At 42.6% G+C, this 25188-nt stretch overlaps 1 protein-coding gene across 1 annotated transcript in view; it reads right to left on the bottom strand.

Moving 5' to 3' along the window:
• Positions 1 to 416: 416 nt before the first annotated feature.
• CC2D1B (coiled-coil and C2 domain containing 1B) overlaps positions 417 to 25188 on the bottom strand; it is a gene marked incomplete at its 5' end in the record, with an annotated part of 32679 nt that continues 7907 nt past the window's right edge. Inside the window, 20 exons of the mRNA XM_084265867.1 lie at positions 417 to 1518; positions 2860 to 2991; positions 3530 to 3620; positions 7142 to 7241; positions 8604 to 8655; positions 10494 to 10552; positions 11211 to 11284; positions 11781 to 11897; positions 12153 to 12211; positions 12737 to 12862; positions 13512 to 13684; positions 15852 to 16032; positions 16781 to 16893; positions 19007 to 19079; positions 19358 to 19488; positions 19793 to 19903; positions 20946 to 21021; positions 21144 to 21268; positions 21987 to 22260; positions 24183 to 24320. Coding sequence (XP_084121993.1) covers positions 2872 to 2991; positions 3530 to 3620; positions 7142 to 7241; positions 8604 to 8655; positions 10494 to 10552; positions 11211 to 11284; positions 11781 to 11897; positions 12153 to 12211; positions 12737 to 12862; positions 13512 to 13684; positions 15852 to 16032; positions 16781 to 16893; positions 19007 to 19079; positions 19358 to 19488; positions 19793 to 19903; positions 20946 to 21021; positions 21144 to 21268; positions 21987 to 22260; positions 24183 to 24320 — 2193 coding nt within the window. The 3' untranslated portion in view covers positions 417 to 1518; positions 2860 to 2871. The remainder of the gene's footprint in view (positions 1519 to 2859; positions 2992 to 3529; positions 3621 to 7141; positions 7242 to 8603; positions 8656 to 10493; positions 10553 to 11210; positions 11285 to 11780; positions 11898 to 12152; positions 12212 to 12736; positions 12863 to 13511; positions 13685 to 15851; positions 16033 to 16780; positions 16894 to 19006; positions 19080 to 19357; positions 19489 to 19792; positions 19904 to 20945; positions 21022 to 21143; positions 21269 to 21986; positions 22261 to 24182; positions 24321 to 25188) is intronic.

The following is a 25188-nucleotide window of genomic DNA, read 5'->3' as shown; positions in this document are numbered from 1 at the left end:
GCAGGCTGTTTTTGCACACTTTGGGACACAGCACAGCACTACTTGGTGTCGGCAAGAGTCAGTGTCCAGAAGAGCATTCCATAAACAAAGTACAAATCTTCCTTCTCAAGCCTGCGCTCCAGCTTTGCCACAGCAGCGGCTTTCCTGGTACCTTAGTTGCATTGTTATGCTTAATAATGCAGTAAAAGAGGTGAAAAAAAAAATAATCTTTATCTTCTCTTCCTTTGCCCCCCCTTCCCTCCCCAAGTCTTTTAGGTTTGAATTATGTTTGTGCAAAACACTATCAACTGGTGACTGACATGTTTGCTTCAACCATAGCCTTTTAAATGACCTTAATTACCATGTTGTTAAGAAATGAGTACTTGTTTTAGAAAAAAAATTGTACTTTTAAAATTCAGTTAGTTAACACTGCAAAAAACGGCATATTATATTTTTATTTTCAACATGTAGTTTTGTATATTAAATTTATTGAAATTAAAAACTAAACACTGTATTGTCTTCATCTGCTCAGGAAGAGAGGCAGCAATGCCTCGCTTGTCTGGACTCTTCCCTGCCTCCAAATTCCCCCTACCTAAAGAGCTGGGGCAGGAGCACTCTGACACCCCAGTGCAGGCACATTCTCTCCTTTGAGACCCGTCGCTCCTGTTTGCTCACTGAAGGTTAAAACCAAACAGATTTGGTACCGTTTTTCGTACGCTGCTAATCAAAAGCATTCCTGAAAATAGTCATAATGCAGATTTCTACATGAGGAAGAGTGGCTGTTTTCCCTGTCACCTGGAAGAACTGTAGAAGCCCATCTCTGTAAAAATACAAGGGAAGCAGCAGCCTAGTGTACTTCTTTAAATTAAAAGAGAAAAAGGATGAAGGCACAGTACCCAGGCCGCACTGAGCGGGCAGCGCGGCAAGCGTGGCAGACCACTGGTAGCCAGAACATTGATGTGGATCTGTGAACACCTGCCACTGAGACATCTCTCATTCACTCCTTCTGAAAGGCCACGTCCCGTGTGGCACTGCCACACAGGAGGGACATGCAGGCGCTGCATCGCTGCCTGCGTTCTCCCCCCTCTATTTTAGGCAACAAAAGCCCTCAAAGCAAACGGGCCTCACTAAGAACAGAGCTGTAGCAGACTGTTTGCTGTGCCCCGGTGGCTGCCTCTACGCTTGAAGACATGAATTCTAGTAAAGGTCTTACCTGCTGCTGACAAGTTTTTGCCCTGCCTCAGGGTGGCTGTAGGGGAGGAGCTTTCCACACACCACTCTGCATAGGTAACGTAACATCCACCCGCTGCTACGCGCGTAGTCCCGCATTAAGGCATTTTCTGTCTATTTTTTGTAGACCTGTAACAATCCCCCGCAGCAGCAGATTCCCAGAGCCTGACGGTTGCCTTACAGTTATTAATAAGCACGATGGCTGTTATCAAAATAGACATTAGGTTCAGTAGTGCATTCATTTAACATCTTTGGTGCTTGCAGCTAGCAGCATCTTTCTGCGTATGTTCATCCAACATTCCAACGGATCTGGGGGGGGAAGAGCCAGAACACAACAGAATCACTTGCTGCAGCACTTCACAGGTACTCACCATCTGAGGTCACGCTCTGTGTAAAACACTGATGTGAATTATTAAGCTGTAGTGACTGACAGTGCGTGGGTGTGCAGTCAGGGCATGAGGCCAAGTTGTCCCCTTCAGCCCAGCTGTGACACTCATGGGCAGCTCACTAACCTCTCTAGCCACGAAGAAGGAGCCACCAAACAATCCCATAGGCACTACAAAATCAATATTGAAGTGAGAACTCTGGCTCTGTAAAACCTAACACAATTTGGAAGCAAAAGTGTGGCCAACGAATGGCATCGCTGTGAAGCTGCTGAGTTTTATCTCCACTGCCATTTATAAATATGAAGCAAGACAAAATACTAAGGAAGAGGGAGCACAGAGAGACGTCAGGAGCTCAGGCAAAGGAAGAGGGTAGTACTTTGTGGTACTTACTACAGAGTTTGAGTTTACACATCACCTGGTTTCTATCAGAACAGGTGAGGTTTGTTCCATGCTTGTATAGCACAGCCATGGTCCAAGAGGAGGGCTCCAGGTGCTGCTGCAGTAGGTAAACACCTGCTCAGCAGGGATCAGCAGGGTTGTACCCCCGCCGATAACGCCTTGCACCTGTGGGCAGTCTGCACAGGTACCCAAGGGAGAACCAACTACCCTCTCCCTGGTTTTACAAACATGAGCTGTAGGAGAAATGAGGACCTCAGTGTCAGGATGTCAAAGTGATGTGCCCAACTAATCCAAATTTCTTTCAAGCACCAGACACATGCATAAACAGGCTGAATCAGAGATTCCACAGGCAGATGGACTTCTAGCACTTACCTTTCAGTAACTTTATGTAGAAAATAACTTCTAAAAAAGGGACCAGAATTTTTTGTATTTATTTACTTTTGTTTTTCTCAGGGAGAACTTGTGATACCTAAAAAGCAGGGCCTGAGAAAGGAAGTCAAGGGGTCCTTGCTAACTCTGAAAGGCTTTTTGCTCACAATAGGATGGACAGAAAGCACCTTTACTCCTAGAAAGGATTCATCAATCTGATTCACTACAGAATATTATAAATAAAGGTGATGCTACAAGCCCTCCCTGTATTTCAGGTGACAGAGAAACAGCATCTTTGATACTCGAACTAATCAAGAGATTCTGTAGCCTCATTTCTGAAATCAAATCACCTCACCACTACCAGTCTAAAGATGAACACTATCAAAGCCAGAGCTATGTAATTGGGTCAATGTCGACAAAAGACACTGCTCAGGCAGAGTTTATCTGTAGCCCTGTCAAGTTCCAGTCAGACCATCTTTAGACACAGTATTCGTACCTCAGACAGGAACTAATGTTCAAGGACCAGCCAGTTCTCCGTAACTGTTTGAAGATCTTGTCCACTAAGGGGCTCCCTGAGTCTCACTTTCACCTCCAGCTTCCCTCCAGTTGGCTTTCTGCCATCAAAAATCTGGAAGAGCCACAAAAAGAAAGGCAGTTAGCACATGCAAGGATGATCATGACAAGTCACAGCACCTCAGGCAGCTGCTGACTTGACACCCCCATGGCTGGCAGGTCCCCCGCATGTGACCATGGTGCTGGGAGGCGTCACAGCCCTCTGCTTCCCCACCCCAGATCGTGATTCAGCAGAGCAGGTCACACATGACCAGCTGTACCAATGGCTGTACCACCTCTGCCTGCTGAGTGTCAAGCCTCCCAGTCCTCACTTAACCCTCCGACCTGTTAGCTACCAACACAAACATGGAGTCACCTGACAAAGACAACTACATTGCTACAGGTCATTTGGAGGAGTGTTCCCAAGAAGTTTCCAATATCAGAGCAGTCAGAGCTAAGACAAGCTTCAAGAGATGATAAAACAGACAACAGCCCCATTGTTCATTGAACTAATCCAATACAAACCAGCCACATTTATGCAATGCAAACACTCATGTGCTCTTTGTGTTCCAATGCCACTCACTAGAAGAACACACCTCCCTCAGAAAACTTACCTCGATGATCTCTCTAACTTCACATTCAGATTCCAGCTTTTCCAGTTTCAAGTGTGCTGTCCCCACGTGCTTGTCACTCCTGAAAAAGGACCTGTTTCACAGAAATCTTCCTTAATGGAATGGGTAAGGTTTTCCAGAGCATTAAAAGAGAAAGCAAGCTATGTGAGGTCACACTACCTCCAGCACCATCACTGCATCCAGGAGGGCTGGTGAAGAGATGAGCCCTGCCAACCAGGGTGCAAGGGGCAAATCCTTAGTGAACGAGACTACAAGGACAAGATGCAAAGTACTAATTCTTTAATTATTCTCTTACAACCAAATTAAGGATGAGGACAGTAGTGAAAAAGAACAACCAGTCACCTAAATTAGCACTTGGAACGGTAGCAGCTTTCATCCCCACACAGGGCAATGGGGAAGAGCTGCATGACTGCCAGGACAGACAGCAATCTACTGCAATGGGCTGATAATAGAACAGGCTGAAAAACTTCCCAAGGAAGTGGCCTCTCTCATCAAAACAAGCATTTCACAAGCACACTCTGGTTTTGGCAATCTACTTATTAGGAAACAGGCTCAGAGATCATTCTGCTTCATTTTGGTAAATCAAACCACTCAGTGTCAACAAGTGAGACCTTCATTTCAGCCACTGTTTTGATTCACCTTCATAGTGGCAGTTTTAACAGTCAAGAAGTATCATTTCAGAACTGCTAGTCTGCTGAAATGAAACAGAGCATTTTTATCCTGCTACCAACCTCTCTTTGCTGCAGTCACTTCTGATTTACAGTGCTAGCAAGAGATCCACCTTTGCCTTCCCAGAGAGAGGTGGTACAATCCTTATCCAGACAAACTCCTCCAAAAGACCACAGCTAAGACTAAGCCACACTAATGCCACAAATCGTTCAGCTCAAAGTTTCTTTGCCTTCATCCAAGCACCACTGTGAACCAGTCTCCAAAAGGTTTGACAGACAACTAAAATCTAGAGATTCTGGAGCCAGGAAACCCAACAGCCATGCCTGACATGGTTTAGGCAGAAAATCTGCCAAGAACTCAGAAGCATCTTTTTTTTTACCATTCTATCCAACAAAAACCCAACCCCAATATCCACCCCTCCCCTTCCTCCTATGGGCATTAAGAGATAATAAGATATTATCAAGAAGGACTTGACATATGCAATGAAAACACTGAAGATTATTAAATACAGCCTCATGATCATATGTGTGGCACCAATGACCAGTGCATCAACACACAGACCTGATGCTGCCATCAGGGCCTATGATTTCTAAGTGAATGTCCATGAACCTGACTGTCTAAAATCTCTGACTGGAAAAGGAGGAAGGCTGTTTCCTCACATCCACCACCTCAATGACTGCTCCCTTCAGATATTCTCCAAACAGCTCGTTATCAACCGCAGTCTAAGGAACATGACATCCCAACCTGAACCTCACTTTCTGGCTTATGTGTTCAGAAACTGCATCAGGAATGCTACAGCTCATACAGCTGCAGTAAGCTGTCTGACAGGCAGCCAGACTGCCCTGGAACATGTGGCCAGTCACTGTTGGGAAGCACATCTGTTCCCAAAACCTGCTGCTGAAGGACCTGAGAGACTCCAGCTCAGCTGTTCAGATTGCTTCTTGTCAGTTCATCCATCTCACCAATGTGAAACGATGTCACAAGTACCTGAACAGCTGGTAGCACTGCCTCCAAACACCATGCTCTGAGTTCTGTTGACAGAAAACCTTCCAGAGATGAGACTGTATTCTCCACCAGTGAGCCTACAGTAGGCTCACAAAATCACTTAGAAAAATTCAGAATTTACTAGCTTACATGCTAGAACACTTCTGTACTTCACAAGCACCTTAAAATGAAGCAGCGTTACATAATTGTACTGCAGTATGTTGGACACTTTGTTCATAAAAAAGAGAATCAGCACTTCTTCTAGCTGGTTTTTTAAAAGCAATTTTCCATTTTATAATTCAAGAAACAATAAAGACTGGTTCATCTCTGATCAGTTCTGGGGTTTTCCATTGAAGAATGTGAACTTGCTCTGGGCCATGACTTCAGAAACAGCTCTGGGGAAATCTCCTTTTATCTTCAGAAGCTTTTAGGAGCTGTTCAAGGAAAGAGTTTTCCTTTGGAAAAATACATTGCTAGGTTTTTACTTGAAAGTGTTTTTTTAAACTGAATTATTCTATGTATGACCTGAAACAAATCTCCTTTGCTCGCTGAGAGAAAATAGTTCCTGGGAGATGGTCAGAGCTATCAGAGACCCCCAAAACTACAACACCCACAAGCACTTCTGAAAGTATTAGTCATTCATAGTCTTGAAAGACAGGGAGCAATCTTCAGAAGAGAGCCTGGATCACTTAATCCTTTCCCTTCTCCAAAGAGGATGGTTGGAAGGTGATCTGTGGGCAGTTGTTCTTTTTACTCCTTCCCTGTTGCTATTTGCCCAGGGGACCTGCCACCCCTCCACCCCAGTCCAGAAACAAGCAGGTATTTAACTTGTTAGAACAAAGAGACAACCTGCAGAGATTTCTTTCTAATCTTTGAAAAGGCTTCAAAAGGACCATCTGGAGCTGCCAAGCAACTCATGAATCACTGGAGATTGTTTCCCAATGGGTGAACTTAAGCCTGAGCTCAGACCTTAAAAACAAGCACAGCTCCAGCTGGTAAGAGAACAGGATATGCCCCATATGTGCAATGGCAAATGAAAGATGGGGAAAAAGGCTTTAAACAAATGTAAGCACATAACAGTTCTATGCAAAAGAGGCAGGATGTCAAACTGTGAAGTCTTGAACAGCAGAGCAGTCAGGACTGAGAAAGAGGAAGAAAATCAGCTTTTGCTTCATGGGATCTGCAAATGGAAGATGTGGAGTAAAAACCATCGGACTTCAGCTCAAAATTAGGGCATCTACAGTTTGAAAACCATCTTGTAGAATGTCTTGATCAGTTCTGGTGTCCCAATAAGAGAAACAAAGACTAGCATAAAAAGCCACTGAGACCAAAATGGAGTTCTCTAACATCCCATCCAAGTCATGGATCACAAGCAGCTAAGGTATTAGTGAATTCAGACCACTCTGATCAGTAATGAGCCTCGACATAGGATGATGTACCATCTCATCATCTTGATCTCCAAGATGACAGGAGTCTGTCTCTCTCAAGACAGTCTAACAGGTTGCTAGTGGTGTTTGGTAAATATTGTAAGATCCTCAGAAAGTAGTACAAAACCAATGCTAGGCTTGCCATCGTGTCACCTGCTTTACTCCTGTTAATGTTTTGCTGCCACCTGGTTACTCTACAAAGCTATCCCATATAACACTGAAATCTTTTAGCCCTGATAGCTAAAACCAAACTGCATAAGAATCAGAACAATCACCAATTCCTCTGACCTCACTAATCCTACCTGATCTGACAGTTATGAATCAACTTCACTGAACTTGTGTCTTTTTTCACACCCCCAGCAAAGGAAGACACGGAGCTCAGGCACATTTTGAAAGTTCTCAGACAAGAACTAGACAACTCTTTATCACTGGCTTAAAGATTGTGCTTCATAAACTTCAGTTACAACACTTTTCAACTGTTCCTAGAGAAGCAGTGAGCAAGTTGTGGACTTACCCTTTATGAAATACTTCGAATTTAATTCCTTTGGACCGAATTGCCCGTCGGAAACCCCTGTGATTTCGGTTGATGTTCAACTTGAACAACTGGTTATATTCTACAGTTCAGAAACAGAAACATGAGAGAAAGCTGTGAAAGTGCAACTGTGTGCAGTGCTCTGCTACATGCACCTACTCAGACCTCTGTTTATCTGAATCATTTGTGAAAGAGACTTCACTCCTGCATGAACCTCCTTTCCAGAAGGTTACAGAGTCATTGACAAGTCAATGTCCCTGTGCAACAGTTGTGTCACACCCACCCCACCCCCCCTTTGCAGGAACAGAAACCAAACCACAGAAAAAACAAGTCATCATGACAGCAGTTTACCAGAGAGCCAAAACTGGAGAATCTGGGTCTTTTAACAGAGTGTCTGTGGCTAAGGAAAAGGTACAAAGTAATAAGGAAAAAGCATAGGAAGGTTGGGGTGGCCGGGAAGGGTTGTTTTGATAATGTAACTAATACTGTTTTAACACTGGTAAGTGTGACAAAGAACTATGCCAGAGGATGCCCTTTTATCAGAGAGTCTCACAACATTGTACAACTATTGCTGAAAGACACCTGCTGTGCTACCCAGGAACATTCATCTCTGCTGGTCAGCCAGGGAACCCAAAACTTTACAGCTAAGTGGTTGTTCAGCACATACAGATCAAGTTCATGGAACACAGCTCTCAATATCAAAGCTTCAGGACTTCTACTCTTAATAGAAAATATACATACAGATTCAAAAATATCTATCTATCCATCCATCCAGATAAATTTACAACTAGTAATCTGGATTCTGAAGTCCAACTTGTTCTGATACTAGATGAATTGAAAAAAAAATAACATGGCAATAACCCAAAACCAGTGTGCAAGATTATAAAATGCACAATGAGTCTAATACCAGTATTCAATAGCTAGGTGCAGTGGGGTACTTTTCAAAGGTACAAAGAAAGTATTTTAGTTGGTTTATAGACACACTGTCTTAAAAAAATAATCTGTTTCTGCACTGATGCTTTGTCAGGTTTAGAAATGTTAGCTGATTAGCAAAAATGACAGAACTATGAGTCTCCCAGGACACCAAGTCTGACTTAAAAAAACCACCAAAAAATTCCCCCAGATCTACACAGATATTAAATTTAAGATTTTAACTTATTTAATAAAGAATATTTATTTATTCATCCCGTCTCCCAGCAGGGTAAACAGCAACAGCCAAAGCATTATTGGTAACTAACACAATAACACCACCAAGATTGGGATGAGGGTGTAGAAATTGCCAACACAGCTGGATTTCACCCTCCAACAAGCCCTTCCATTGGAAAGGAGAAAAACAAGGTGGTGATAGGCCCTGTGGCCTGGTTAAAAGAATGAGACTAGACTGGACTCTCCAATGATTCCTAAGGTGCAAGGTTTTCCCCTCTATCCCACAAAAAGTACTAACCTGGACAATTGTTATTGTTAATTACAGGTGTTTTACTCTTTTGAGGTTGCTCCTGTTAAAAAAAAAACAAAAACAAAACACCAAAAAAACACACATTAGAGAAACCCACCAGAGATCACTTCAAAATGCAGAGTAGTTACCATTTTTATTACCAGCTCTTTTCTTACACCTCAACACGAGGTGTCAGGGGTTATCTGAATGATAAGAAGAGTCATGGAACATTCAAGTATTTGGATTTCACTGTTAGTAACAAGTCTGAAGGAAGATAAAGAATAAGCCAAAACATTACATTAAATGTAAGAGCCACAGATAAGCTCCATGGTCACACTCAATTCAACTCAATCATCATAAAGTTACTGAGTGCAGCAGTTCAACTGTATCATAAACGGTGCACGTTCCACGACACGCTCACTCTGTTCCTTCTGCATCAGGAGGAATAATAAGCTACACCAGGAACTCATCACGGATCGTTCAGGGAATTGTCCTACTATTATTTTGCCTGACAATCAATCTGCCACCAAAATGAATTAACTTTTAACCTAAAGCAGAGTACAAACTATATCTCCAGGGACCGAACAAGGACAATGTGACCTAATTATTGCAGCTACTTTGCAAAACTGATTTCAGCTACGGAGGAAGGTGGTGTATTTGACTGTTGGTTAAGCAGGAGGGAACTGGCTTTTTTAAAACAAAGAAAAATAGGTTAAAAGCAACTATGCTAATTCTTACTTATTCCCCAGAAAATGATTCATACTGACCGATTCTGTTTTAAGAAACCCTAACTGAGGGACTCCTCCATTAAAGCCTGAGGTAACTCAAACCTAAACCCAAACCAGACCTAATGATCACCAATTTCCCACAGGTAACTGAATTTATTTTAGTGATATTGCTGCAAAATTTATTAGGGGGTAAAAATCTAGGTTCTGCTCTCTTGCAGGGCCAAGTATTAGTCCTGTAAGAGTGATGAGTGTTCTTGCCCTACAGAGACCAGCAGAAGCCCCAACACTTCTGCTGACAGTAAGCTAGACAGCCTTCCTCAGAAGCCCTTCTAGCTCAACCTTTTCAGTGTTTTTCAGGCCAGAGACTGCTTTTAAGGGTGAGGAAAACATGATGACACTGGGGAGTTTCAAGGACAGAAGCAATATATACATATGTATACATGTTTTGCAGATACATACACATATATATGCACACACACATGTATGTGTTAATTAGTAAGGCTGTGCAAGCTTCTTGACCTAAAGTCCTTTCTCCAGATACGTACGTATATATTTGCTAATTAAATCCCCAGGAGTCATGTGCGTTTATCTGATGACAAAGGTTAAGCTTTTCAATCCATTTCTGGATTTATAAGAGACATCCAGAAGCAATGCCTTTAAAAGCCTTCTGAAAGGAATGGGACTTAGGGGGAGATCACATCCACAGTGGCCCCTCTCCCCTAGTGACAACTTTGCATGTCCTCACCTTCTGCTGAAGTTACCAGTGCATTTCCACCCCTGAAGAAATGATTGCAAATGATAGAAACAATCTGATGAATGTCTTCAGGGGGGAAAGGTGAACATCTCACCACTGTGACTGCTGTTTAGCAGTAAGCTGGTGGTCAGCCAGCCAGCAAACAGGCAAATATGAGGCAGACACCACACCACTAACTCCAAGGTGTGGAGAACATCAAGAGAAAGGTGCAGCAAAGCTCAAATCTGCAGGAAACAAGACTCAGCAGTTCTGTTCATCAGTAAAAGTTTCTGTTTTATGAACAGTGGCAGGCAGCATGCCTAGAAGTGTTTTCCCTTTCTAGAAGAGAACCTACACTTCCTCCTCAAAGCCCTCACAAGCTAAAGCAGTGGCAAGGGTCACTGGGTGAGGGACAGACGAGCCAGGGGACACACTCACCGCACTCGGGTACTGAAACTCAAACTTCACAAAGGCATCCAGATCGCTCGGTGACACACCTGAAGGAGACAACAACCAGACACTCTAAGCAGCCAATACAGGCACTTTCATTGCACCTGTGATTCTGAGCAGGATTTTCAAGAGCACCTAATTTTCAGTAGGACTCTTAACAACTAAAACCCCCTGTCCATCTAACCAAAAATCCACAGAAAGCCGACATCCAGAGAAAAACATCTGCTTTTTATTAATGCTGCTGCTAGCCCTGAGAAAGTCTAGTCCACAGCTGGTTTACTAACTCATGCAAGCAATGCACTAAGAGTAGTAACATAGGCAGGAGCAGCTCCAGTCTACCTAAGGGCCAACACACATAAAGGTGGTGCAAGCTAAGCCAGGCACTCAGAACAAAGTAAGTTAAAATTTCATGTTTATCTCTATGACCCAATTATGAGTGAACCCAAGACAACTTAAAGTTCTTCCCTCTGTCCAGATGGAACCCAAGTTATCTTTATTTGTCTGGGGTTTGTTTTCTTGTTTTAAATACTGTTTAAAGGGCTTGGGGGGGAGCTTGAGCCTAAAACCTGGTTATTTTGTTTTAACAAGTGCTGGCTACAAAGGTCTTGACCCTTGAAGTGCTCTTCAAGGCAGAAACATCTCAATCTCTGCTACTTTCCCTACCTACTTAGAGGAAAAAGCCCACATACCCTTTTGAGTACATACCTGATGGAGCTGGCAGGTTTATCCCCCTGACAATAAAAAGGTGCATTTCTGTGCTGTTGAGCTCAGAAAATATCCTATGAAAAAATAAAGACAGAAAAAGCATATTCATCCTGGTAGCCTACCACCACCTGATCCACTGCCAGACCACGATACCACTGATACTTGTCAGAACCTTTTCAACACTGCACTCCTACAGAGCTCATCTTCATAAGTCACAAAAGAGCAAGGAAAGAGCACAAACTGAGATAAAACCATCTCTTGAGGTACAGTGAAAAATTCAGCGAACAAAGCCCAAAGGCAACAGGATTAGACAGAGAAGCAGAGGAAGGAAGAGTGCCTGAAGTAGCAGAATGTAAAAGATGAAGCTGAAGATATTTTGAAAATAAAGTAACTCAAAAAAGTTAGAGAACAACTTCTTTGTATTTAAGTTGCTGAGTGTCCTTTCAGGAATGCTGAGCCTAACCTGAGGTGCCACCTGCATTTGCTGAAGCCCACAGTTCCCTGAACAAGAGCTAGGAACGAGAAAACTCGTTCCAGCCTCACTCAGAAATCCCTTCTGTTTTTCCACACCTGATCATTTTAAAGGTTCTTTCCTCAAAGTGATGGCTTGGAGGATCCATTCCTTGCGCTCGTGCAAGCTGTAGGATGTCCATGTCCTTTTTACAACCTTGGGCCAGTTTCTCAAACCTACAGAAAAGGCAAAGAGCATAAAACCTACACACACTGGAACACTGAACTGAGCACTCTGCCAGACACAGACCACAGACTAAGCCTATATCAGAGGTCCAACAGCAACCTGGAGACACAGCCTCACCCTTACTGACCCTCTCACATAATGAGAGGCTCACCAACCTGAGCCCTCAACATCTATGGGTGCTCAGGCAGACTCAAACCCCAAATGACCACACTGTGGGATGATCAGCAAAGAGCAGCAGGTCTTACCGAGTCGTTTCTGCAACATTTCCCAGATGCATGAATTGCTTGGAATACTGCAAGCACCTCTGTCAACAGAAACAAAACCAAACAAATATACATACACTCAGTGATCCTTACACACAGGTTCATGACTAGCATAGAGTTCAGAGGTTGGTGACAACCTTGTTTAAGAAAAGCCAATAGTTTTCCAAATCCACCCAAGAACATCCCCCAGCCAGTCCTTTAAGCCCAAAGCTGAGCACAGCACTTTTTTGAGCTGTTCTGCCTTATTACTTTTTAATCACTTAACTTCTACATAGGAGGCTCACCCAAGGGCTAGTCTTAATCATTCAGGTACTACTTTCAAACTTGAGTGTTCATATTTAATAGTGATAATTTGATAATTCCAAGTCTCCAAGCACACCCTCTGACTTCAACCAGTACAGAATCCAACTTTAAAAGTTTTCCACTTTAGGCCATCAAAATCAAATGGATATAAAAGAGAAAGACTCCCCAACAGAAGCAATGATGAGACTGTATTATTAATAAAGCTGAGAGAAAAGCAAAAAAGCCACCCCAGAACACTCCTAAAAAGATGATAAACCAATCACCTCATGTTGGTCCTTCAGCAATTTTATGAGCTGTGCATATACTTCATCTGCTTTCTGAGACAGCCTGACATCTTCATGGTGTACGAAGATAAAATCACCTTCATCATCTGTAGGGGGTGAGGGCAGCTGCAACACAAGAACACCAGACTTCAGAGCCCTCATAGGAGAAAAGGAAGTAGATGAAAATGTATGCAATGGATGCAAAGGTCAGTGAAGAGAGAGAGGTTTTTTCTTCTCAAAGCAATTCCAACCCAATCACTATTTACACCACTATGTGATGACTGCTTAAATCATAAATCCCTCTAAAATGTCTTAGAGGCCTAGTTCCCCAAATACTCAGCTCAGGAGTGCTATTAGTGTGGTTTGGTTTCCCCATCGACTCAAATGCCAACAGAAACCAGGGCAACTCTGTGTCAGATGCACCTGATCCTCATCCCAAAATAGAGTTAGGGCACAGCTATGAGATTCCCTCACACCCTGAGCCCAGGGAACATTCCCAAGCTGCATGGTTGAGGTGTGCCATTGTGTTATCAGGGAGCAAATGGTTCATATGGAGACTGAATGTCCTCAAAATCTGGCACGTTGGAGGAGCAGCAGCAGAAACAAAATGAAACAAAACCATAAGAGAGTTTCAGGGCTGAGCAACCAGATTTGTCATCTGAGCAAACTAACTGAAAACTTGTGTCATAAAGTACTTAAATCATTTGCTGATTGAAGTTAGCATTGTGATATCCAACAATACAAAGCAAAGCAGAATACCAATAGTCCTACTAACCTTGGAAATATCAACAGGTTTGCCAGATTTTGCTTGCTCAATCTTTAGGTCAAAGCTCTTAGCTGTTCTGAGGTACATCTTAGCCTGTTCAAGGTTATTTTCTTTCTTTGCTTTGATGGCTGCCTTCATGTATTGCTTCTTTCTGTTCTCCAAAAACTCCAGCTGTTCTCTAGCTGAAAAACAGTTGTATAAAAACCCTCACTCATATGACACTGCTATGGCCCTGAAACATGAGTAAAAGTACAGATATCAAATATGGACATTTCCCTGGTGCATTTGCATTTGAAACTGGCCAAGAAACAATTAAGGACCAGAAAAAGAAGCAAATTTCCTTCTATCATGCCATCTTTCTTCTACAAACCCCACAGCACCTTGCAAGTGTCACAATGGTAATTATGGCCCCTTATCTGCAGACAGGAGACAGACTCCAGCACAGAAGCTGAACTCAAGCTTTCAGCCTGACATCTTAACTTCTGAAAGACAGTGGATGTTATGAGCATCTTCTGTACTCCTTTCTTTCCTCTCCCTAGATGAACCAAAGTGTGCAGGCACACCAAGACATATTTATCTCTGCTCATTTGTAGCACCTTGCCACCTTAGCCTCTTATTAATCCTTGGGTCTCCTCTTTCATTCCCAAAACAGTACGGAGAACCACAAGAGCCAGGAAAGATTGCTTTGCATCCTAACAGGTCAGGGCATCCTGCCTCTTCTTATACCTCAAGTTGGAAATGTTACAGCACGAGCTGATGACAGCCATTTCCAGAGCCACTCATATTGTATTCACCACCACACTCGTGGTTACACAAGCTAAAAAACGCTTGCAAGAGGTGCCTGCCTCAGCAAATACACCAATGACACTCATGCTATGTTCACTGCTGTCAGGTGACAATCAACTTTTTCCCATCCTCACAGAAGAGCCTGCTGTCCTGCTGCTGTAAGCAATTTGCCCAATCAGTCAAAACCAATTAATTTGACAAGGTAGCTAGGCCCAGATTCCACCAGGACAAAGCCAACAGTGTGCTGTGAGGCTGAGACACAGAGCACAGGTATTCTCAAAGAAAACCTGTGGAGAACAGACTGAGCAATGTCATTAAGCCAACTGAGCTTGGCTCCTTGACCTTCTTGGTATAGGCTTTAAGTGCAACAGCTCCACTTCCACACCTCCCTGTGCCTTGTGCTCTCCCACAAGAAAAAGCACAGGGGTTTTTTGCAGTTGATTTATCAGCTACAGGTACCTCTAAGCTGCACTTTGTGATTCTAGGTGAAGGAGGTTACATTTGGATCACAGAATGCATGTTGGCTAGTGAGATATACTAGTGAAGTACTGACATTTTGTTGTGAAAAATCAAGAATTTTTCCAGGTTCTTGTTGCACCTATTGGTCCTATTTTAAAATACTTTAAATACACAGAAGAGGTTAGTGTAATACCAGAGACAAGGAATTATCAATTCCTTCACCACGTAAGTCTAGGGCAAGTCACTTCAGAGATGTGTCAGCTAAAATTAACAACAAAAAAAAAAATTTTCCTGTGAATTCACATACTTTCAAAGCTAAAATGGACAACTACTATGTTCTAGGAGTCTTTATAAAGTCAGTAATGAAATCTTCTGGAGAGAAGAGTTATGAGCTAACCACAGTGGCACCATGAAATGCTTTTGCACTCTGCAACAGAGCTCATCCCAGTGGACTAGGCAGTTCTGCTTTGGCCCAAGTGCTACCCAGGGCAGAACAAAGAATGATGGCATTATAACAAAGGCTTGACAACAGAACCAGAGAGATCCTGAACGCTGCTCGTGTGTGTCCAGATCACACCGTGAGGTGGTGGCTGTCCCTTACTATCTGTACAATTGATCTTGTCCAAACAATTGTTGAGTGACCATAGGAACAGCAGGACTTAGGAATGATGAACTACAGCCTATATGCCAGTTAGAGATCCTTAGGTGAAGCACTAGGCAGAAACCACTGTCTGAAGTAGGAAGCTGTGTTGGATTGATGAATAATTCACACTGGCAAGCCATCCACTTTAATGGGAGAATATGTGGAGTTCAACTGCAAGCAGAGTTAAATATTATGAATCGATACACTCATTATATCAAAATTATTTAAAAACCCAATCATCCCTATAATTACACATGCTGCCTCTGCGAAATAAAGCTGCATGGCTGCTCTGGATCTGCCCTCCAGCAGACATGCATTGAGACTCCTATCAGAGGAAATCTGTGCCACGCATTCACAGGCTTATATATAAAATATAATGAAGCCCTTACCAATGTATTAAACTAAACTAGTGCAAACGACTTGCACACAGGTTACTGGGAATGATGATTCCTTCATCTTACCAGCTGGAGGGAGATGATCCATTGACTCTGCTTGGTTCAGGGTGGAGGGTGATGGAGCTTGTTTCACATGCTCAGGAGAGCTCTCCTCCTCACTCACAACACATGGCTTCACAACTTGAGTTGGCTTTCCAGGCAGCTGAGCAGGTTTCTTGGCAACTGGGGCCTGTGGCAGAGCTTCATTCTAGCAGAACAAGAAGAGGTTCATGGTAAATGCATAAAATCTATTCCAGAGTCCAGGACAGCATCTCAAGCACCAACACCCATGGTTATCACTGCATCAGCCTTCTGGAACCACTTCTGAAGGGAGCATAACATTCCCAACAGCCAGTTTGAACTTCTGCAGGTTTACACCATGGCAATAGGCAGTCGACCCAACACACGTCAAACTTCCACCATAGAAGGGCAAAAGGAATGCTCAACAAGGCAGCAATCTCAAAAAAAGCAGATGCATGCAGAAAAACCATCCTCCAGAAATTCTCTCCACTGAAAGATACTCCAGTTGAAAGCACAATCAGCAACCAAATCCTGACCACACGCAGGAAGCCTTGAACAGCCTGGGAAAGCACAAACATAGGAGCTACTGGGGTGCAGGAAGAAAATCTGTCTTTAAATACTTGAGAACAATGGAAAGGGCTGGCTAGCATCTGAAGTGTTTGCTTTGAAAAGAAAACCCACATACAAAACAGTTATGACAGCGCCCAAGTCTGGACTAACAGACTCTGTAGGTAGACTGTAATAACATCTCATCTCTCTCTCTCCTACACTCTCAAGCAAACTGGAGACACTACTGAGATCGTGTGCTCGTCAGACTCCCTGCAAACCGTGTCATGGCAGTACCCTTGTTGGACTGGGAACCCCATGGCATCACCTCTGCATACCACAAAGAGACAGCATTTTAACTTCTACACATCCTATTAAGATACACTCACCTCCTCCTCTTCATCATTCTCCTCCATGTTTGCCAACTTGCTGGCATTTTCCAGAACAGCAGCTATCGTGCTGTCACCATCCATTCCTGAAACACCAGGAAGAGGGGGAAAACCTGAGGAGGAAAGGAATTCAGAAGTAAGTAGTTGCACAAGACCTATCTTCTGTCTTCCATATTTCCTCTTTTCTGTAAAGCCACTTCTGTTCAAGTGTCTACAATCTAATATAGCTCAGAATTCAGTGTAACTAGACTGAGGCCCATGTCACAAAGCCTTGCTAGATAAAGTCTGCGTGGTGGGCTCCGATCTCTCACAGGCATACAGACTTAAATGGATGATGCTAAAAATGATGCAATAACAGAGCATAGCTCTAAGTTGAGCAACTGGCAGCCAGCCAAGGAACCTCACGTCATCAAGACTTTGGTAATAGAGATGCCCCCAGAACCAGCAGAGAATTTAGTCTCTCTTCTGCACAAAAGGACAGCAGATTATACAAGACGTTTCTAGCTCTTCCCCTTCTCCACCCCCAATCCCAGCTACCTCACTTCAGTTGGTACACAGTCCAGCAGAAAATCAGTGCTACCCTACAGAGTAATAAAAATACATCGCTGACATCAGGGTAACACACTAAGCCTCTGCTGAAAATATACTGCAATGCAGAGGTTGCAAACTAAGGCACAATCACAGTAGTTCAATGTGAAGTGCATGAAGAGCAATCCTTTTCACTCTCATCCTTTTAAGGATGGGAGGAAGGCTTGATAATGGCAAAGAAACTCTCACTTCCACACTACCAGTACAGTGCCAGCTTCTAACGACACCCAGAACCACTGCTACAAAATGTCCCATAATAAGATTTATTTCATTAATATGTAGCAAGCATTCTTGCAGCCAGTCTCATTAGAAGTGCCAAGAAATAATGATTAAACTACTTCTAAACCTAGAGGTGGCTGCTATGGGGACTGAACAAGTTCGAGGTACACAGGAAGGCAGCACATGGAACGCTGCTGCCACTCTGTGATATTTGATCTGTTACTCAGCCGCATTTCTGCCTCCAAGGAGGTCAAGGTTGGTACTGATCATTGTTCAGCTGCAATGAAACACACTGACAGTCCATTATGACCTTGTTGCTGGTTCCAATGACTGCCTAACAGTTGTCTTTAATGGAAATCATACGGTCTCTACACGATGACTGAAAGCCATGCAGCGAATGTGTACAGAAATTGAGAGGTTACCCATATTTTCAGAGGTGTAAATATGGAGTACTGACGTGGTTCAGCCTCACTCTTACCAAGAAATGGATCTGGTTCTGGAACAAAGCAGGCTAAACCATATTCTACCCTCAGAGAAGGAAGCCTTCAAAGCAGCACATGACCTGACAGATCTGGCACTGTCTACTTTACTACCACTACGACAGTGCTTGCCATGGCCACATTTAACAGTGGCAAAAAAGCCAGAAGGTCCATGTCCCTTCTCTAACATAAAAAAAAAATAATCTAGGCATCGCTTTGCTGTGTAAAGTTTCTTTTCAGATGAAGGCAGCAAGCACAAGATAAAAGGAACGATGCTTCCTTGGGGAGAAACAGTATCATGCAAACCAGAGGTGGAGCTTTCATAGATGAGTTTGCCCAAACTTTTACAAACTCAGCACTATACACACTGAATAAGATAAAAAGGAGACAGAGTGTCTCAAGAAGCAGGTTCAGGTTCTGCCTCTCACTGACTCAGTGTGACCATGGGCATGATTTCCTTTGTCTCTGTAGACTTGCAAGTCATGAAAGTTTCAATATTGATACAACTTGTGGTTAAGTATAAAGTTCTGAGGCTCCGTCTAGGAACCAACAGAACGGGAAACACTGACAATTTTGTTTCAGTTTCAAAAATCTCATTCCAGTAAATACCAGTTTATTCTAGAAAGGCTGGAACAGAGGACAGACAGGTGACATTTTCATCATCTGCATATGGTAAAATTGTTAAACTTTGCAGACAGGGCCAGTTTTGAGTTCCAGTGCTGTCAAACAGGCTGTCAGTAGCCAGGAATATTCACCAGTGTGAAATCTGGGAGTATATTAACAAGCAGTTTCACAATACCACCAAATAGCAAAGCCAGCCTACTCACTGAGAAAAAGGAGGAGCTGTTCCACAGGATGAGGAGGCAATATCTGCACACCTCCTTCAGAGCCCAGTAGACATACAAAAGTTGGCACGAGGACATTTTATATTCACACTTACCAGGAGGAACAGGTAGCTCAGAAAAATTCACTTTTATCCCTGCTTTATGGGCTCTTATGGCATCCTGGTATTGCTGTAATCAAAGGCACTCAGTAAGACATAAAATGTAGACTATAAATTAGCAATCATCTCTATTTAACCAGCATAAACACTGCAGAATACAGAGTATTTTGTTATATGCGCATTGTTTCTATTTCTCCTTCCTCTGAGCGCTTTACAGCTTCCCTACTGGATGCTCTTTTCAAATAGGACAATGCACAAATTATTTCAGCCTCGAAAAAGTCTTCAGCAAGAGAACTAGCTCAAATAGCTTTGCTGGATGCAAAAAGCTTGCTTGCACTTTTGTTTTACCTTGGCTATCCTCTCATGCATCCTGCCTTTCCGATGATCCCCACTTGCTTTAGCCTGTGCTGCTGCTGACTTGTACTTCTCCAGCCTTTGCTGCAATGCTTCCAGCACTGTTTTTGGCTGCTGTAGGGAAGCTTGAAATAAGACAGACAATGAAATGCTACATGATTCAAAACATACGACCTCCTTTTTGCCTCCCCTCCTTACCTTCTACAAAGACAAACCCATCATTACATAGTCTTATTAGGAATACAATTCTTCTAAAGTAATTTTATTAACTTCCACTTCCATTACTGATCCAGAACAAAAGTACAGATGGGATCAGCAGCAAACAATATTCAGAAACTTTAACTAGGTTTACTCGATCCTGCTGCAGGACAGTGCAACCAAAATGCCTTCCAGCCCTGGTATTTTTATATTTTGCTCCAGAAATCCTACCTGAAGCTGCTTGGGTCTGAGGTTCAGGTGTTCTACGATCCTGGGAACTTCCCACTGGAGCTGGTACCTTTTGCTTCAAGGCATCTTGCACATTTCCTAGGCTTTCAAGGTCTGTAAAGCAAGGAAAGCAGAAGTTTCAGTGTGTTCTGTTCCATAAACAGCAAGGTGACCCATGTTACTCAGAAAACCATAATTTTGATGGCATCATCTTCTTGAAAACTTTTTGGCTTCAAAAAACATCTGTGTGGCTTAGTAAGTCTGAGGTTCCCATTATTCAGAGAAAATGCTTTATAACAGAATATCTCAAATGCTGATTTAATTTAGCTTAGTGCTGCTGGGGGGAGTAAAACCAGTTCAAGTATTCTAAGAATTCCCCAAAATATAACTTGGTATCTTGGCAGATGGAAGGAGTGAACAAGATCACTAATTGACTAAAATATCCTAGTAACAAAAGACGTGCTGAAAAAGGGAAGCGAGTAATGCCATCTATTCAGCCACCCAAGTTTCTGGCATTGTATAACAGTGGTTATTTCAGAAAACTACAAAAATACTCACTGCAAAAATCTTGCACTTTTAAAGGCAAGATTATATCACAGGTGAAGCTTCTCTAAAATGCCATTTGGTGATCAGTTTATAGTTTAAGGGATCATAAGTCTTATGATTGAGATAAAGCAATTTGTAATTCAGTTTCTTATAATAAAATAATCTACTAAAGTTGTTTAAAACACGGAGTTCAACAGACCAAATATTGTTTGTGGTGATACTAGAATTATTTAGAAAACCCTACAACACACTCTCTTATCTGCACTGCAATTTGTTTGTTAATCTGAACTTTATGAACTTCAGCTGAAACACATTACACCATCAAATATTACAGTTAACTTTAAGAATGGGCCATTTTCCTTCTTTGCCTCCCACTGCTATTATCGGAAGCCATAAAAAACAGGACTAATAGACATCAATACCCACTTGAACTTGTAATTCACAGAGAGTAACTTCAGTATAAATAACACCTAATTTTTCTTTGATGGCCTCAATTACAATTTGAATATGCAGTGAACCTCAGACCTAAGTGATCTTCTTACACCTTTGCAATCAAATTCAGAATCATTCCATTACAGCAGAAGCTCTGCTTACCTTGAAGAAGCCTTACCTTGAGGAGATGGAGGCATATTCTGGAGGTCTATGGGCTGCCCACTGTCCAAAGCTTCCAAAACAATGTTAAATTTCTAATGCAGAAAAAACAAACCATATTGAGGACTTTCCAGCTGCCACAATGAATGTGTGCCACACTGTGCACGTGGGTACAGCACACTGTATGTCGAGCATTCAGGATTTACTGTGTACATACCTTGCCTGCCTTCATGTATTCCTTTGCTTTCTCCAGGTCCCCTTGCTGCTTGGCTTTTAGAGCTGCTAATTTATACTCCTTCTGCCTCATAAGTAGCATTGCTCGTATGCTGCTGCTCTGGAGATCTGTGACAATGAAACAATGCTGAGACTGACACACAGCATGCAAAACATGCATGTCCATCTATTCAAGCCTGCCCTAGTCCTCTTTTACTTTCAATCACACAGCCATCTTACTAAAGGCATTTTTCCTCCAGTCTCCAGAAGTCCTACCAAACGTAATCCTGCTTTTCCCAATTAAGGAGAAAAAAAAAGAAAAAAAAAAAGTCTTTTAGTATCTCAAACTCTTTAAAATTTGGAATTCCACATGTTGCAATATCAAAGAAGAAACTAAGGGAAAGATACTGATATAGTGCATGTAAGAGCTCTGTAACAATAACTGATTGTACTCCCATCAATTTATCTGAAACACTGAGCAAGGAAGTTCCGTAACAACATAAGCAGTGCTTTGCTACACAAGTATCAAGAAAAATGGAGCATTAAAATACTCAATCTTTCAGATCACAGAATGATTTAGGTTGGAAAAGACCTTGAAGATCATCAAGTCCAACCACTAACCTATCCATTCACCGAAACTCTTTGGGCCCAGCCATCCAGTTTTTACCCTGCAAGGTGTCTGCCCATCCAAGCCAAGACCAGCTAGTTTCTCCAGGAGAACACTGGAGGAAATGATATCAAAGGCTTTACTGAAGTCCAGGTAGACAACATCCACAGCCTCTCCCTCAACCACTAAGCAGGTCACCTTGCCATAGGAGATCAGTTTAGTCAAGCATGATCATGGTACCTGTTTCCATAGAAGGACTAGAAGCAGCATGACCCTGTAGAGACTCTGATTCCAGATGTTGCATTGCTTCATGAGAGGTCTTCTGCTCATTTTCTGCAACAGACTGGCCTTTAATCTCTGGTAGGACAGTGACTGAGTCTCCTGAATGCTCTAGCTCCGCTCCTGTGGCTGGAGATAAGTGAGAAGAACTCTTCCCTGTTGCAACAGGAGGTGGCATTTCTTCCTCATTGATTTTTTTGCCTCTCTTCATTGCAGCCAGCATGGTTTCCAGCGTCTGGCAGAGACAGAATAGCAAAGTCAATAGACATTTTCATCAAATGTATTACTAGCATAAAATCATTAAAACACAAATTCATTCCCCTGTATGTGATAGGATCCATTATGCACACCACTACAGACTGCTGCCCTTTAGCTCCCTATTCAGCACCAACTTCAGCTCCAGTGAAAGGTGTCCAATGATCAGCGCAATGTAATGCAGAGGACTTGTTACTCAAACTCTGTTAATTCCAAGTACCTCAACAACTGGAATGAGTGAACCACATCAGCTGTTCAGTAAACCTTGTCACAGAGTCATTAAGGAAGACATTTATACCAAATGTAAACACATTTTATGTCTTTAAAACAAGGTAAAATGCACTACTCTGAAATGACACTAGCTACATGGATTCAGGGAAGGAAGGAGTCTGCAAACCTATTTAATGCAATGAGAAAAAATGTTAAAAGCACCAAAGGAAATGGAGCTTCAGCTGGTGACCTGTTGCAAGATGCTCTCACCATGTGTAATATGGGTTAACTGCTGCTCATTTTTTAATACCTTTCCACAAATATTACCTTCTTCAGCATTTATTTATATTTTTTTTAATTTAAAGTTCAGACAAAAGACTTAAAACCAGAACAAAACTTCCACAGAAACTGAAATGGAAGCCCAGGAGGACAACAACCAAATCTTATCAGTGCCAGAATCACTGCTATTTTTGGTTTTGACATTGTTTGACCTATTAAGCAACAGGGGTAGAGATACTCAGGTCTGACTGCATGTGAGACTGGGGTTCAGACCAGTACAGCAACCCACACACAGCTCTCTCTTCCATGTGTGGGATGACAGACTGACTAGAAATGGAATTAAATGTGGAGATTAAAGTTCACAGTTCCAAGAACTCAGTATAAGAGATAACTGTACATGATTTGTTGGCATGTCATTTTGCTAATTAAGGAACTGTGAGCTGTGAAGCGAGATCTGGTCTATTATCCTTAGTTACACTGCTTAGGCAAGGGAAACTCCCTACCTTGAAAGATAAAAGAAGTGGCAAACAGCACACTAAGTTTTGTTATTGGATGAAATACGCTGTTTTGCCTATCCCTCTTGCTCTCTGAAAGGTCAGGTGGTTTTACATACATTCCTTTCACAGCTAACAGGCTGCAGACACAGACAGACAGACACCTCTTTTCTTGTGCATTTCCACCCCTGGACTTGGCCTCAGTTGCTCCCTTCATACCCTATGACACCTGGTAAGTAGTGAGACATTACATCCTTCCCTCAGTGGAGAGCTTTGCTCAACAAGACAGAGCTGGCTGCTGTCTGAGGTGAGGCAGGAGACCAGATAAAAGCAAACAGAGAAATGCAGGCACTCTACACAGCAGTAATCACCGAGCTAACTAATGACAAGCACGCCACCTGGCTGAAAAGATGGAAAGCTGAAGAAACTGCTGCTTCTTGTAAGCTGTAATTCCCTTAATAAAAAATCCTGTTTGATTCTTTCAGCCAAACTCAGAGAAAGATATCACTTTCCTTTGTCTCAGAGAACAAGTGGAAGGCTGGTATCTAAAGAGAGGCATCAGTGATTAACCAGAAGGTTTATGTGCTCCTAAAATTTGCTTTTACAGTTAGCACCCAGCAGGCATCATGGGTCAAATTCAGATCTAGACAGGTGGGTTTCACTCAGCATTTACCACAAACCTTGCCTCCACATGCAACAGAAAGAACGCTGATGCACAAAAGGCATTTCAAGTTACTTGGTGTCTGTGTATTTGCTACATCAGATTAGTAGTAAGTAACAGGAAATGTTTTTCAAGGCAGCATACTAAGAGTTTCTCTCCCCTTGGAACAAATTCAGGCATCTGGAAAGACTCCAAACTACACCCCAGAAAACTGTTTTTGCCTCCCCCTCATTCACATGCCTAATGAGCCCAACTTACCTTAAGGCCTCTTTCGTACCGGCGTATTTTGGCACTCTCACCTGACTCCTTTGCATTAGAAATTGCTGTCCTGTAGTCAGCAATTCTCTTCTCTATTGTCTGTTGCAGCTCACTGGTAACAGCAGGAAGTGAGGTGGTCTCAGAAAAAATAATAAAACAAATCAAGAAAACTTATTTCATCCAACTATATGAATTTTCCCACAGCTCTGATAAACACATGCTCTTCTACATGCAGTCCTGTTAATGCAGAGTGCAACAATCTCTGAAACAGAGGAGCACTTGTACTACACCAACAGTCCCTGGATCCACCTCTGGGCTTTCTCTCAAAGGCGTAATAGAGAAGAATGGGTGGAGACATTTAGAAAACTCACACTCACAGGGTAATTGGAGCCATGTGGTTAGGGAGTAGGTGAGGAGAACAGTAAAGTCTCTCAAACACCACACAACAGAGGATGTGAAGAGGTATTTTGGCACAAATTTTGATTTTTTTTTCCTTTTCTTATTTTTAAAACTTGCTAGTTTACTCCCTTCTGGGTTTCTTCAACACGGTTTTATGACAAGAGCTCTTTTTCCTCCTCCTACAGCCTGGAATTAGTTCAGTGACAAAAGCAGTCTAAACAAAGTTCTGAGTAGCTAGCTACAAACCCTCCACAGACCTTTCAGATGGCTACTGATTTAATTATTGCCATTAGCTCTACAGAAACCCTCTCAGACCCATTTATTAACGGGCTCAACGCACAAAGGCACTGGAATCTGTAGCACACAACAGAAACACAGCAGCAACCGAATAAAGGATCTGACTGCATGAGGACTGACAAATGAAGCTAAGAAAACTAATGGTACTGAGAAAAGCTCCACAAAGATGTCAGAGATGCTGAGTTACAGAAGTCTCAGTATTTCAGCACACTGCCCAAAATTCTGGGGGCGGGGGTGGGAAATATGAACTCTGGAAGCCAGAACTGCAGTCTGCATGCTCAGATCTATAACAAGGGACAAGACGTGCTGG

This window comes from Gallinula chloropus (genome assembly GCF_964237585.1).
Source record: "Gallinula chloropus genome assembly, chromosome: 6".
Lineage (NCBI taxonomy): Eukaryota > Metazoa > Chordata > Aves > Gruiformes > Rallidae > Gallinula > Gallinula chloropus.
The sequence above is the reverse complement of the archived record's forward strand: the minus strand, read 5'-3'. Positions and strand labels throughout refer to the sequence as shown.